Below are 14,562 nucleotides of genomic sequence, written 5' to 3'. Positions count from 1 at the left end.
CCTTCAGACTTCACTTTTCCACACAGAGATGTATATGTAGAGGGAAAGGAAGACATGTCCTCATGAGGATACAGCTGTATCATTCACATGCCACTTTACCCTACCAATTCCCCATTCAATACATGCACTACACACTCCTCATCCTCCCAACAGCTATCTGGGAATCCAGTGACAGCAACCTTCATCACAGCCTTGTTCTCAGCACTGCTATATTCATATGCTGCCATCGTGGTATAGCTGCCACCTAAACTCCCAGCAGAGCTGTAGAATGGAAGTTTTTTGGGGAAAAAAAGAGGGTGTAACTGCAAGTGAGAAAGACATAAAAGGGTGAGCTAAGTAGCGATAAATAGGAGCTGCTGTCTGGAAGGAGCCAGTGAAGTTTGGAAAGGGGCTCCAAGCTCTTTTCCTGAAGGCTAGTTTCATTCTTGCTGATATCTTTGCAAATGCCACTCTGCTATCGGGAGCCATTCAGGTCCTAACTTTTCTTCATGACTTTAACAAAAGGAGTGGTAGTAGGGAAATGTCATGAAATCGGTCATATTTTAGCGATTTTTTGTGACATATCTCCAACTAGTGCTATACTGGATCCCAAGGGAACAGTTACTAATTGTGCCTCTGGTTAGTGTTCACCTCAGGGAATTCAAAACAGCAGTAAATAAAACCAGAATGGAGAAACAAAAAATAGAGCTGGGCAATAAAGGAGAAAGAATGAGGTCCTGATCTTCTGATGCGCCAAGTCCTTTCAAATGAGGAAATCAGTATACTCCTACAGTACAAGCTGAGAGGAGAAAGTAGCCAACATAAATAGCTCCTTGCTGGGAAGAGAAAGGAATTCCAGAAACATCCAAGGCACAGTCACATCCTGAAGGCATTCCTGCCCTTGTTCCAGATCTCCCTTGCCATCTCTGTCATCACCAAATGCAGCCTAGGTCTACACTGAATGTACCCCTGGATTGTGGGAAATGTATTGAAGTTGTGTAAGAATTCCCAGAGCCTGCCCCCCTCTCATACATGCGTGAGAGCGTGTCAAAGAGCACCCTTCAGGTTTGTAAACGCTGGGGTCTGCTCCAACACTGAATGAAAAAACAGGCAGGACGGAGGATCCCTATGAAAGTGATGTCCCCTCAGACTGAGCTGATGAAACGTCACCATCAAGTCCCGTACCAGAAACAGGACAGATGGGGGAAGGCAAATGCTCTTCTTATTACTGGAAATTAAAACCTCAGCCCAGAATCCATTAAGCCACACATATCAGTCATGCAAGAGTTCTCCTTGGATGAGGCAGGAAAAATCTGACAGAGCAAGACTCTGAAACTGCATGAATTGGTGATTGCATATACTGCTGTGATTGTGTCAGGGGAGGAGGGGATGGAGGCAGCAGAACCCAGTGTGGCTCTGTATTTAATAGGAGAACAGGGAGAGGGAAAATATAGCTGTGGGAAGAAACTACATCTTGCTAGACAGTGGTTTCTGGAGAAGGTACTGTCAACTTATTCGCATGCACAGATGTGATAATTACTTTCCACTTCCTTAGCTCACATGCAGTGCCTACCTCTGTGGGAGGCTTTTCCTTTTGCTCCCACGACAGGAATATTTTTGGTGTCTTCCATGTGCCTGCTGAGCTTTCTCCCATCAAACCAGACTGAAACAACAGACTATAGACGCTTAACCTACCTTCTCTCACTACCCCTCATCATTCTGTGCAACTCACAATGGGTTCATTGCTTCAAGAAACAAAACACGCTCCAGCATGCGTGTGTGGTTTCTTGTGCGTTTTTACTCCAACACATTTATAGCACTTTTTTGCTTTGACATATTTTCTTACTGGACTAGCTGCTTTTGGAAACCTTGCTGGACTTGCATGCAATACACGTCCACAGACTGGACAACCTGAAACCACATGTCTCAATTCCTCCTCAAATTCAATACTCAATTTTACCTCCAGCCTCCACTGCTCATTCTTTCTAATGTACCTGATGCCAATCATGAATAGCTGCTAAGGATTTTTGCCCAAGTTATAGAACTTCAGTTGGACAAACCTCTTCCTAGTATCAAGCTGTCCAGGGAGTGAATCAGATTTCAGGATTTAGAGCAATGTAATTTATGCCATAGAAGTGACCTCATAACATTTAACACTTCTTGTCCTGTTTGTCTCTTCCTTTCAAGACACTGTAGCCTACTTGACAGATCAGAGCCCTGGGACACAGGTTTTACTCTCAGCTTTGACTAGCTGGGTTAACTCAAGCAAAAAACTTTCCATGTCTTTCTCCTCTTCTGTAAAATGAGGACTACCTTTGCAGGCACTGAAGTAGTGATAAAGAATAATGCAGAGGAGACAGTATTATTATTATTATTATTATCATCACCACCATCATCATCATCATCATCTACTTTTACATGGTATTCCTGTCATTCATCCTGCAGCAAGAGCTTGCCATGGTTAAAGGTGTACTAGAGGAAAAGTTTACACACTTGCTGCACTTTGGTAGGGACATAGGCTAGCGGTATTCCACTTGTGAATAAGTGCTTTGCTTTACAAAGCACTTCAGAAAACATAACATTACTGCACATACGTGCTCATCTCTGAAATGCAGGTGTTTCTGGTGTTAGATCTGAGAGTTGGCCATAGCAGCCTGCAATGAAGCCTTGCAAAAAAACTGCAGCAGAAGAATGGCCCTGATTCCTTAGGGTTTATGAATCATATTACCGTTTATGCTTGAGGTAGTGGGATGTAAATTGATCAGTGAGGATTCGCTAGCATCTCAAACCCATCTCACACAAAAGAAAACAACTTCACAAGAAGAAGACAATGAAGAATGGGGCCTGTTGCCAATTAAGCAGGGATGACAAATTTACACCAGCACATGAACAAGAATAACACCTTTACTCTCTGTGTGTTTAAGTCCTGTGAAGGGACACAGGTGGTCAAAGTCCCCAACATCTAATCTGAAAAAAGAGGTGCTAATGCCAGGCAGAGATATCCTGAAAATGGTGCTGTCTGCAGATACTCCACTGTCCTCTCCTAGTGCTCTGGGTATTTCTTGGAGATCTGCCAGACACTGCCCAACCAGGTTAAACTGCATCGCTTTATGAGATCTAATAAACCTCCCATCCCATAGTGATAGTGATGAGAACTAGTCACATATACTTTGGGCTACAGTAATGGGCTCCTTCCTTAAGCTCAGGAGTTACCTACTGGGGAGGTGGCTTCAGCCAGACGGTACCCATTCAGGATAATGATCAGTGTGTGCCATTTATTATTATTTTCTCCTGAGTAAGAGGTTTCATAAAAATAGAACATAAAGCCCTGTCATTCCTTCCCTCCCCCCAGCTACACCAAAGTATCATTACAGTCACACACGCAAATGAACTAGGCATTCAAAAACTTCACAGCCTCTGCAGGATAAGATTATGGGGCTCCTGCATTCTATAGTTTCCACTGGGCCCTTTCCCCTTCCCTTTGTAACTCCTCCCCACTGCCGTCCACTCTTCCACCAGCTAGTATGCAGCTGCATACCCCTGCAGAACCCAGAAGTATGGTATACACTATCTTATAACTGCTGCAGAGGCTTTAGAGAGCATGCAGATGTGCACACCACTGGGATGTAATCCTGAGGCAATGCTCCAGCCATGCTTTCAGGCTTGGGATTTGCAGAGTAAGTTAATATTGATTTAAAACTAGCCTGAAGGTTGCCTTTAGCAGAAAGTAAAGATACACTGTAGATGCCTCTCTTCCTCTTCTTCCCCTCTTCCCCTGTCACCAGTATTTCCTTTCTTCTGCCTACCTGTAAAATAACTTGCTGAAAGCAAATTAAGTTTGGCAGAAGTCTGATCCTTCCCTTAAAAACAAGTAGATTCTTTCTTCCACCTCTGGGAGGCTAAATACCTTTAAATGTCTGAGACTCAAACTCTTTGCCAAGACTTTTTATCCATCAGGGACACAACCTGGTATTCCCTATCTGCTTAGCTGCATAAGAGCCACGGTAAATGAGGTGATAAAGGTGGCATAATAGTTCCAGTCAGAGCATGTCTAGTGAAGTCAGTGTTTTTGTATTCAGCTTTACAAAGATGAGAAACTCACTCCTTTCTTGGCAGAAACAAGGGACCAGCAGAGGATGTTGCTGCAGCTAACATGGGGATCGGTATTTTCCCAAACGAGTAATAAAGAATTCTTGGGGGAAACATTACAGCAGTTGGCTGTGCCATCCCAAATGACTGCCATGGCAAGTATGCACAGAGTTAGAGTAGGCTAATAGCTAACTCAAACCAAGTAGCTCTAGCGGTGGGACAGAAGTCAGTTCATGAAGATCTGTAACATCAGAAGTCATGTACGAGCGTTACCTCACGTCTCTTCAAATCTGAAGGCACATAATTGAGTTCAGCCACCCAGATTTAGTGAAGTGGTAACTCTTAGACTTACCTAGATTGTAAAATAGTGCAAACTACTGATCAGAGCCATGCAGTCTATCTACACCAGGAGTCTGACTGGATATAGTTTTATTGGCACAAAACATTGTAGAAGAAAACTGCTTGAAAAGAGGTCTTTGGCACAAGAACCAGGGAATGCTCGGAGAAAAGGGAGGAGTTTCCTCAGATTCTTTGCTAGTTCAGATGAAGGTTACTGGTCCAGTGTGCATGGATATCAGCATGGGCCCTCAGGACAAATCCAGATACTCGGTTACTATGGTGAAAGGGGCCATGTGAGTACCTAGGCAGACACAGGCAATTTACTGGTGTTCTACTGGGAATGGATTTGCAAATTAAAAACCAGCAAATGAAAGACAAGGACATTTGTGAGAATTCTGAACTGACTGTAGAGCTGAAACTTTGCCTGGAACAGCCCAGCAGAGGCAGAAACAGTATTCCTGATAGAGGGGCAAAAGCAAGGAAAGACAGGTTTGAGTTTGGTTCTGTAACTGAAGGAGAAAGAAAATTAATAACTTTTATGTACCTGGAGAGGTACTCCCTCTTCCGGAAAATGCTATCACATATAAAAAATCTGTTAAGAACCTCAGGGCCAAAACCACACTGCTCCAGGAGGCAGATCTGAGGATGTTCCATGGAGTCAGTGCCCACCCAGCCACAGCGAGACCAAGATGCGGGATGCTGAGGCTGCAGGAGATGCTGTCAGAGCAACTCTCCCATTGGAGCAGGACAGTGTGAACCACTTCAGAGGACTGCCTTGAAATCGGCATCACAAACAGATTGACAGCAATGTCCTGAACTTTAATAGAAAGGTCAGAATTTGAACAAATATCCAAAGTACAGCAAAACCTGAAGAAAATCCCAAGCCTCCTTAAGATCCATAACAATTTCAGTGCCAATTTTCTACTACTCTTGAGAATGACATAGATGCTTTAGTGTGTTTCAGCAAACATAAATGAACCTTTCTAGTAGTTACTGTCTCAGCAGCAGCCCGTGCCCATGCACATGTTGGTAGGCGGATTAAAATGATCCGTCAACTTCATATGAAAAGCCAAGAGGAGCAAGAGACTCCATTTGCCAGTGGAAAACCTCCACCTAGGTGCCCTCTGAATTCCTACAGTAATTCCCCAATTCTTTGTAACTTTAATATTCCAAGACTTTTAAGAAGCTATTACACATAGAACACCAGCTCCGAGACAAGGGTCACAGATCTGGAGTGGACAGTTCTGCCATTTTGATGTACTGGTGACCTAACTAAAAAAATTATCTAGGGCTTGGTCTTTATTGCCTGGGTTCCTAAGCAAAATATGTTTTCTGTGACCATATAATCTTTTCCCTTTTCCTTCTATGCATCTGTGTCTCTCACTTTCTCTGTGTGGATGTGTATCTGTGTGGGTTCCTACTTTGTAACTGCAGATCCCACTGTGAGTTTCAACCAGGTCTGAGTGAGTAACAGTGACCCCAGAGATACTAACCTCTAACAAGTCCCATGAAAATAGCTGGTGTGGCCTGACAGAGAGAACTTTCTAGGTTCTCCACCGAGGGTAAGGCTGCCATGTGAACTGAAGCTATCACTCCACACAGAAATCTCTGTGTTGGAGCGAGATGTTACAAAAGCCTCAACACCAGGTGAAGCCTAAATCAGAACTTGTGTCTTGTTAGGAATCAGAAAATATAACCGTGACACAAATCTTTTGTCTTCATGTCTTTCTGACACAAAGCCAAGCTTCATTAGCTCTGCAGCTCACAGACCCCCTTGTTTTCAGTTAGAAGAGTGCAGGAAGGATAAGGTTTGCCATTTGTAATTTCTTATTCAAAATCACTCTAATTACACCAAAGTGTCCACTCTCAGGTGTGACTAATTATGGAAAATATTGATCGCCTCCTATCTGCCTCAGCTAGTGCAACTTCAGAGCAGAAAATAATACCTGATCAATGAGCATAATCTTAGCAAAAGCAATAAAAATAATACCTGTAAAGCCGCAGACTGAGGGTGCATGCACAGGGTAGAGAAAAGAAAAAACATTATCAAACAGACCAAATATATCTTTATAACCCTGCAGCAACAAAACTCCTACCACTTTATATTAAAATACTGTAAGAAAACATTACAAACCTATTATATGAAGAATCAGAATGTTGCTTAATGGTTTTCCCATTGTTCACTGTTATTTCTGTGATGACTTGCTATTGTCAACACTCATTTACACTAGTGGATGTACGTGTATTTGTGTGTGAGGACAGAGACACAAAACCTGGTACAGATCCTCAGGTGATGTAAATTGTCGTGGCTGTATTGACGTCAGTAAAGATACACTGATTTCCTCCAGCAGACGATTTGCTTTGCTGTATATAAAAAGCATAGAAACTAGATGCTGTTTCAACTTTGCTCTTAGACACTTACTGTAGACAAATGCCCATGCAAATATATTCTCTCTTCTATGTACAAATATGCATATTGCCTTGCAGTACACATTGCAAGTAATGACAGGAGCTTTATGCTGCTTCCTATGCTGAAATTTATAAAAAGGGTCGTTCCTGATCTATCTGCCCACTCTAATCTGAAACAATAGATCTCAAACTGCTTTGCTACAGATCTTCAAATACATGGAGATGAAAGGGACTGTCCAGCATCACAAGTCTGTTAAAAATAAATTCAGGAGGAATTAAGCTTTGATCTTAAAACTGTTAGTCCAATCCTCTAAGAGATCTTAAACAGCCATTGGGCAGAACAAATCCAATAGGCAAGACTCTCATTTTCTCACCTAGGGCTTAGCTAAATGAAATGACAAACTCTAGAATGGACGAATACAATATTACTAGTTTGTTTCAAGATACACCTCTTTGAGGGAAAAGATGTATATCTGATTTTTAAAAATTGTATGAGAAAGGGAAAATGGTCACATTTCAGGCTCTGTCTTCAAAAATTACTCTTTTCTTTTTTCTTTATTTGCTTTTATATGGTTCCATGGAATGTAGACCAAGTAGCAATCACAGGCTACTGGTAATTTTATAACAAATGAAATATTTTCCATCTGTTAAACGGAGAAACATTTCTGGCTTTCTATAATGTTTTCCTAAGGGAGAGACAACAAAAGGTTTCATAACTGAGAATGGAAAAAGAGAAATAAACCACTGCTGAACTAGAAAAGAAAGGAGAAAACAGGCAACCTAACAAGGCATTTATAGGGAAAATAACAGGAAAGCAGAAGATTAATAAACTCCACATACAGAAAGATTAAGGGAAAGAGAGTAGCTCTTTTTTACTGTTTTTACTTGGATTGCAAGGCAGAAGGGAAAAAATAAAACTGGGAAATTTCTACAATCTGTCTGTTTGTCTAAAGGTATTTTGGCTTGCAGAAGTGTACTTCATTTTATCACATGAACACTTTTTTTTAATTAGTAGGTAGAAGCCATAATTAACAGAAGACCAGTCTTTGAGCTGACAGGCTCTGGTCTGGCACCATCTAAGGACCAGAATTGCATTCCAAGGCTAGATTTCTCTGGCTTACTCTGACTAAAAGTGCAAATGATTTCAAGTATGGTGTAGGTGGGAATGTGTACAGTCTATGCCTCATATAAGTAGCCACTTTCTGGATGCATAAAATGTATGAACCATGTGTAAATTGTATATTCCTGTGTGCGCATCATTTTATGAAGGACATGGAAGCATCAGTTGCTTGTTTCAATCTCAGAACAACGGGTGTCCTTCCACACTGTACATACTGCAAAGAATGGGACAGCCAGCCCAACAGTCACCTGGCACTGAGTCCCTGGCAGGAATTCTCAAGGGCATTGTTAACACCTATTCATTTGGGACATTTTTCCATTTATACCTCTTCCAAACAGCCATGCATGAATTCTTTTGAATGCTAACCGTGTTGCGTTGTGAGCTCATTGCTCCGAAAGCCCTCTCATAGAGCCTTACCTTGGATCTGCCCAGAAGTGACACCAAGTGGGCCAATATGAAGCATATAGAAAAAAGGTACCCTTGCCACCGAGAAGAGCAGCCTGGCTGCAACAGAACATATAGCTGAGTGACATAAAAATATCACCATTTTATCAGAAAAATGAAAAAATGCATTTGCATCCCTCCTCATTTAAGTATTAAAACATTCACCTTTTTTGCTGTTGCTTTCAGCCCTTGATTTCTCTTGTTTAAACGATTGGTATGAGTCTTTGTTACTCCAGGTACTGCTCTAACTGGGCTCAGGACACAGATACACAGATAATACCTGTCCAAAGCACCACTAGGCAGTATTTCACACAGATTCCTTGTTATTACTTCCTGATGCTCCCATCCCACCAGTGAGATTTCCTATAACATTATTTTCAGACTTGACACTGTGCTGCTCTGGCCAGGACCTTACACAGCATCGCATTGGGGTGCTATCCCTGTGGGTGGAATTCCTCATGCCACCTTTACTCAGCAATTTTGTACCTAGAACTTCATTTTGAATCCTTCCTAAGCTGAGACCTTTGCCTTCTCTCACTTCACCTGTTATTTCTTAAATATTATTGTGAATCATTATTTCCATATTTCTCTGCCTGGGATTTTGCTGGCCCTGATGTAGATACAACACAGGTGTGTTCATGTCCAACTATGTCTTAGGCCAATTACAGTGTGAATGGAACCAGTATGGATATATCTTTAAATGGGATGTAGTCACAGAGTCTACTTTCTTTTTTTCCTCTCATTATGCTCTTTATTTCAAAATCATCTAAGCAAGGCTTTAGCATCTACGTAGCTATGCCAATGCAAACCTCTGTCATTTGAAACCAGCTTACAGCACTTGACTCCAAATAACTTTTGATGCTGAAACGGTACATTGCTAACAGGGTTTTGCAGAACCCAGGGCAGCACCAATGAAACTGTTTCTGGTATGAAAGCTCAAAGGAGTTAAACCCTGAGACAGGCTGGGGGAAATCTGAAAGAATGAAAGCAGACAGCAAATGTAGCATTCTGTGTGTGCCCACAGTGAAAGGAATGGGGTACATAAGCCATTCAGAGTTGTTCCGGTGGTCATTTTTGGTTTTGGGGTTTTTTGTGGTTTGGTTGTGGGTTTTTTTGCTGGTGCAATGCGCAAATATAGCAAAATATGTTAATAGTAAGCCATAATATTTATAGTTATTGTTAGTATCCATTGAAATAAGTGGGATTTTGTCAATGCCTTTACCCTGGAGATAATCCATAGAATAGAACATTAATGCATAGTTTAAAAGAAAAATTATGGAAAACAGCACATCTGCATATGCAATTCATTTTAAATTTATATAATTGAGCTTTTGAAATTAAACAAAAATATAGCAAATAGCCTCAGACCACAACAGCAACTAAGTGACTAACATTGTCCCTTTAACATTTTAAAACTTGCCTCTTTACTAAGATAAAAAATACTGTCCTAAACCAATACAAAATAAAATCATTTTCAGCACAATGCAAATCCAAATGAACTTTAAGACCTCTGGGAAAATGTGATTTTAGAAAATTTCCTCCAAGAATTCTAAAAGTTTGTTTTGCATGAGGAGATACCTTGTAGAGCAAACACAGACTAACAATTTAAAGGCAACACTTAGTTTCTTTATGTCATGCTAGACAAATACTGTTTCTACACTTTGTTTTCACTGTTAGTGATGGTTAAAAGAAGACTTTAATGCCACTTAAATACAGAATGTTTGTAAATTGCACCCATGTCTTTTGATGGAAGGAACTATAACAGATTATTACCTATTATTCTAATTGTATTTATCAAAGTGAGTTTTCCAAGTAATACATGGGCTCAAAAGCTAAAGTCCTTCCATAGGCAGAGCTCCTACTGAGAGTTTCACTGATAAAAAACAGCAGGATTTGGGCCATTTAGACTTAATCCGCTAAATTCAACCCTGTGGCACTTCCCTGATACTTAACAAAGGGTACTGGGGATTGGCAAAGAAGGTAGTATTTTGATAAAGAAGGGAAGGAAAATTTATACTCACAGGATTTGATGACACTTTGGGATGGTCCCTCAAGACAAGAGGCTGCCTAGTAAGGGTGATCTAAGCTATGCTAATTTGGCAACCTGTATTTTTGAAGCAAAACATTCCATGACGAATGACCTTATTTTTTTGTTTTTAAAGCTGTGAGGTGCTTATGCAATAGACTGCTAAGGTAGAAAGAGACAGATGCCGCGGAATAATAATCAGCCTAATTCTTGCTGAGAAGCTCTGCAAAAATCTCTCTTTGCCTCTCCTTTCACAGGTAAGCTCAGTGCTACTTTTTTCACACAACAACATGCAGCAACAATTAGTGAGCCTCCTCATAACTCAGGAATTCTTCCCTTTCTAGATATGGGCTTTGATTTGTTCCCTTTTAAAATTTAGGCACTTTTTAAAAAAAAAAAAGCTTTAAAGAAAGAAAACTTACCAGTTTTTTAAAAGGTGGACGACAAAAATAAGACTGAACTTTTCTTTAAAATAATTGAGATGCTTCATTTGTTTTTAATTCCAAGCCCCTTACAGAAGACTGCCCCAGCTGACAAGAATAGCCACATGTGTCCAAAAGCTAAGGTCTTCACTTCTATCCAGGGACTGAGGTGAGTTGGGCTGCGAAAAAACCCTCAATCCTGACTCAAAATGAGCAAAATCCCTGGGCTGTGTCTGAGGTGAGAAGAGCCAGCACAAGTACACTGAAACATGCTGCCAGAACCTCCTGTTTTATGAGAGGCAGAGGAAATTTCATTACTGGGCAGCGAGAGCTGGGCACTGCCCAGGTGCCGCTTTAACCCTTGCTTTCAGCCACCGCATCCTGACATGCTAAAATATCCTTTCTGTTCTTGTTTAGAGTGGCCATTTTCTGTAGTGAACAGCCAGTTCCTATGTTCTTGGCCAAGAGAAAAAAAAATTAGGTAACACTGAATTTCAGGGTTTACATTAGAGGGAAAAACATGTTCAGGCACAGGGAGGAAGGAAGACAGTGCAGATACCTATTCTGTGTAGGTATTAAAGTATGTCCCCTGGTGTCACACAAAAGCAAAAATACAACTCTCGGGTTGGCGACCTGGATCATAAGGGATACTGGGCATACTGTCAATAGGTGATGAAAGATTCCATGCCCTCCACCCAAGTTGCCTTTAAGTTAGATTCTGCAGTCTCTTTGATTTCCTTCTAACAGAGATGAGAGGATGAAACCCAGTACATACAATCAGTGGGGGGAAAAAAAAGAACCTGCAGGAGTGAGAAATGTAGACTGTTTTGCATTCTCTGATATTTCCTTTTCTATACAAAGATTTTGGTTTGCCTAAGCTATAGAAGGAAACAGAAGCAGTCTATTTTAATCTTCCTGAGTGAAGAACACTGCAGGGATTGCTCTGTTATCCCCAGCAGCAGCCCTGACTTTCCACAAAAAGGCTCCAACCATCCATCCGTCTATCTATCTGAAATACAAAGATTATCGTATGATATACCAGTGATCGGCTGTGTTCTTAATGCACTTCTCTTTGTGCATTTTGGTATGAAGGAAAAAAAAAAAATCCACAATTCTTCTCCCAATCAAACCCCACCACAAAAAATGCTCAGATAAGGAGGAGGCATTTAGACTTATGCATAGAAATTGATTCTTCAGTCTCTGTAATGACGTATGTTAGAAACTCTGTTCAGAAGAAAGGAAAGCCCTTGCCGATACGATGTTTCTAACAGAGCCTTCACTGCAGGGATTCACTATTGAAAAAACAATGAGGTTGATTATGCATTTTTAGATGGGTTTCTTACTGTTTTGACTTAAATTATGCAATTCTGGATTTACACCAATCAGCATAAGTTCAGGATCTGGCCCTACATCTTTTTAAAACTCCACCTATTGCATGATGAATAAGGGCCAGATCCTGCAAATGCTTACTACCTGTATTAATTCTCTGAGTAGCCTTACTTCCTTTAAGTTGTGATTGCAAAATTGAGTCTTACAGCGCAGTATTTTAGATATATGTATCTACCTTGTGGGATTCAAGTGTGCCTAGATCATACATATTCCTTTAATACTAATTTCTTGCCTGATTTTCATAGAATCATGGGACAGATGCTTAGCTGTTACTATGTGGTGTAACTCTACTTACACCATCTGAAAAATCCAGCTTTCTGTTGCAGCTATGCTTGTGTATTCAAAACAAGCATGAGAGAGAAAGGTCCCTTTTATTTCAACTGTCAAAAGAGACAAGGAAGATGTTTTGGGCTATCCAGTGTGCTGTGTACTTAATTTGTTTTGACATCACTATAACCGAGAGAGTTCATTCTAGGAAAGAAATTGTGATCTAGTTTCACTACTTATATTAGCTTCCTTCTTACACAAAAGAAGCCACATCAGAAAATATGGTCATTCTCCTTCTAACTTCACCAACTCTGGCTTTCAACCAGAAAACATTCCCCTGCTTTCAAAGTGCCTAAACAAAGGAAATTACAATACTGCCTGCAGCTGTAATTACCAGCTGGTGAACCGATGGCATATACTAGATACACAATCCAAGAAAATGTTACTTTCAATAGTAGCCTCTTCCAACACCTATAGTGCTGGAATGCTCATCCTTGTTTACTATACATGCATACACGTAAAGCATTATCAGTATTCAGTACTAGTAGTCATGCTTTCTCCACTGAAGAGGAAAGATCAGCAAAAAAATACTTTGTCCTTTTGAAGAGCTGGATCTGTGTCAGGTGCCACTCACCAAAAAAAGAAGGAAGAAAAAAAAAAAAAAAAAGCAGACAACCCACACACAAGTGCAATAAGCATCCTAAATGTCAAACATATGTACAGCAGCTGTATCTCTATGGACATATATACATCATGTGCGATACAATGCATACCCTAGACTCCTTAAATCAAGGCGGGCAGGAAAATCCCAGCTCATTCCAGGGATGATGTGGGGGTTTTGACAGATACCAGCGACTTAAGGCAAACAGAAACTGCCACAACGCTGCCGTCCTTTGCAAAGCTCCCTCCTGCCTGGGCTAAACCGCACTCATCTTTGATCAAAGACTTATTTATTGGTGACAGCCGATGAGGGCACGGCCGGGTGCGAGCACCGCAGGTGAGCAGCCCGACGGGCCCCGGGCACCCGTACCGAGCAATGAAGGCGCTGAACTCGGGGGCAAACGCCTCTTGCACGCAGCAGCATCCTGGCTCCTCTTCGCGCTCTGCCCGCTCCCCGCGAGCATGCATGGGGGGGGATTCCCCACCCACCCACCCACCCACCCACGGTCCCTCCCGGTGCAGGGCTGCAGGGGTACGACCCGGCTGCCCCCGGACCCGGGCCCAGGAGGCGCCCGCTACGCGCCCGCTGCCCCCTCCGCCCCCTGCCCCTCTCACTCACTCTGGTCTCCGGCTCAGGACGCCTTTGCCGATGGCCTGGGGGGTCTTGTGCTGGAGCAGGGCGGCGCAGCAGCCCTTCTCCCGGCCGTCCTTCTCCGCGGGGTGCTGGTGGGGCTGCAGGGGGGCGTGCTGGTGGCCGGCAGCGCGGCCGCCGCCGCCGGGGCCCGCCGGTGCCTGCTTGCCCGGCGGCGGCGGCGGCGGCTGCGCCGGGAGCTGTTGGTGGTGCTGGAGCGGGTCGGGCTGGCCCGGCGGCGGGGGCTGCTCGGGCGGGGGGCCCTGGGGCGGCGCGGGGGCCGCCGGCGGCTCGGCGGGGGCCGGCTGCTGCCCGCGGAGGCTGCGGTTCTCGGTGCTCAGCTCGTCCAGCCGCCGCTCCAGCTCGTCGATGCGCTGGCGCTGGGTGTGGATGAGGCTCTGCTGGTTCTGCACGATGGCGGTGAGCTCCTTCAGGTAGAGCACGGCGCGCACCGGGTTCTCCAGCAGGCTCTCCATGCCCCGGCTGCCGGCCCGGGCCCCCCTGCCCGGCCGCCGGCGCTCCGGCGAGAGCGGCGCGGGCTGCGGGGAGGCGCCTCGCCGCCCCACGCGCACACACACACGCGCGCGCGCGCGCGCACTCACCCGCCCGACCAATGGCCGCTCACTCGCACGCCGCGCGCGCGCTCTCGCGGGAGGAGGCGGGGGGGAGCGGCTCGCGCGCCTGCCCCTGCCCCCGCGCGCCACGCACGGCGAGGCCGGGGGAATGGGAGCGGGGCGGGGCCGGCCGCAGAAGCTCCGCCCCCCGGCCGGGCCGCGCAGGCGCGGGG

The 14,562-nt window shown here is 43.7% G+C and overlaps 1 protein-coding gene across 5 annotated transcripts in view; it reads right to left on the bottom strand.

The window, feature by feature from the left end:
- Positions 1-14,361, bottom strand: part of IQSEC3 (IQ motif and Sec7 domain ArfGEF 3) — a 107,077-nt gene extending 92,716 nt beyond the window's left edge. For 4 of the 5 annotated variants that reach the window (XM_027793011.2, XM_055808568.1, XM_055808566.1 and 1 more), the window contains exon 1: positions 13,764-14,360. In XM_027793011.2, coding sequence (XP_027648812.2) covers positions 13,764-14,251 — 488 coding nt within the window. In that variant the 5' untranslated portion in view covers positions 14,252-14,360. Of the gene's footprint in view, positions 1-13,763 lie in introns of all 5 variants that reach the window. The other variant, XM_055808563.1, reaches the window with a different exon arrangement.
- Positions 14,362-14,562: the final 201 nt, after the last annotated feature.

The sequence above is a fragment of the Falco peregrinus genome, chromosome 6 (assembly GCF_023634155.1).
Source record: "Falco peregrinus isolate bFalPer1 chromosome 6, bFalPer1.pri, whole genome shotgun sequence".
Taxonomy (NCBI): Eukaryota; Metazoa; Chordata; class Aves; order Falconiformes; family Falconidae; genus Falco; species Falco peregrinus.
This window is presented reverse-complemented; position numbering and strand designations above follow the sequence as displayed.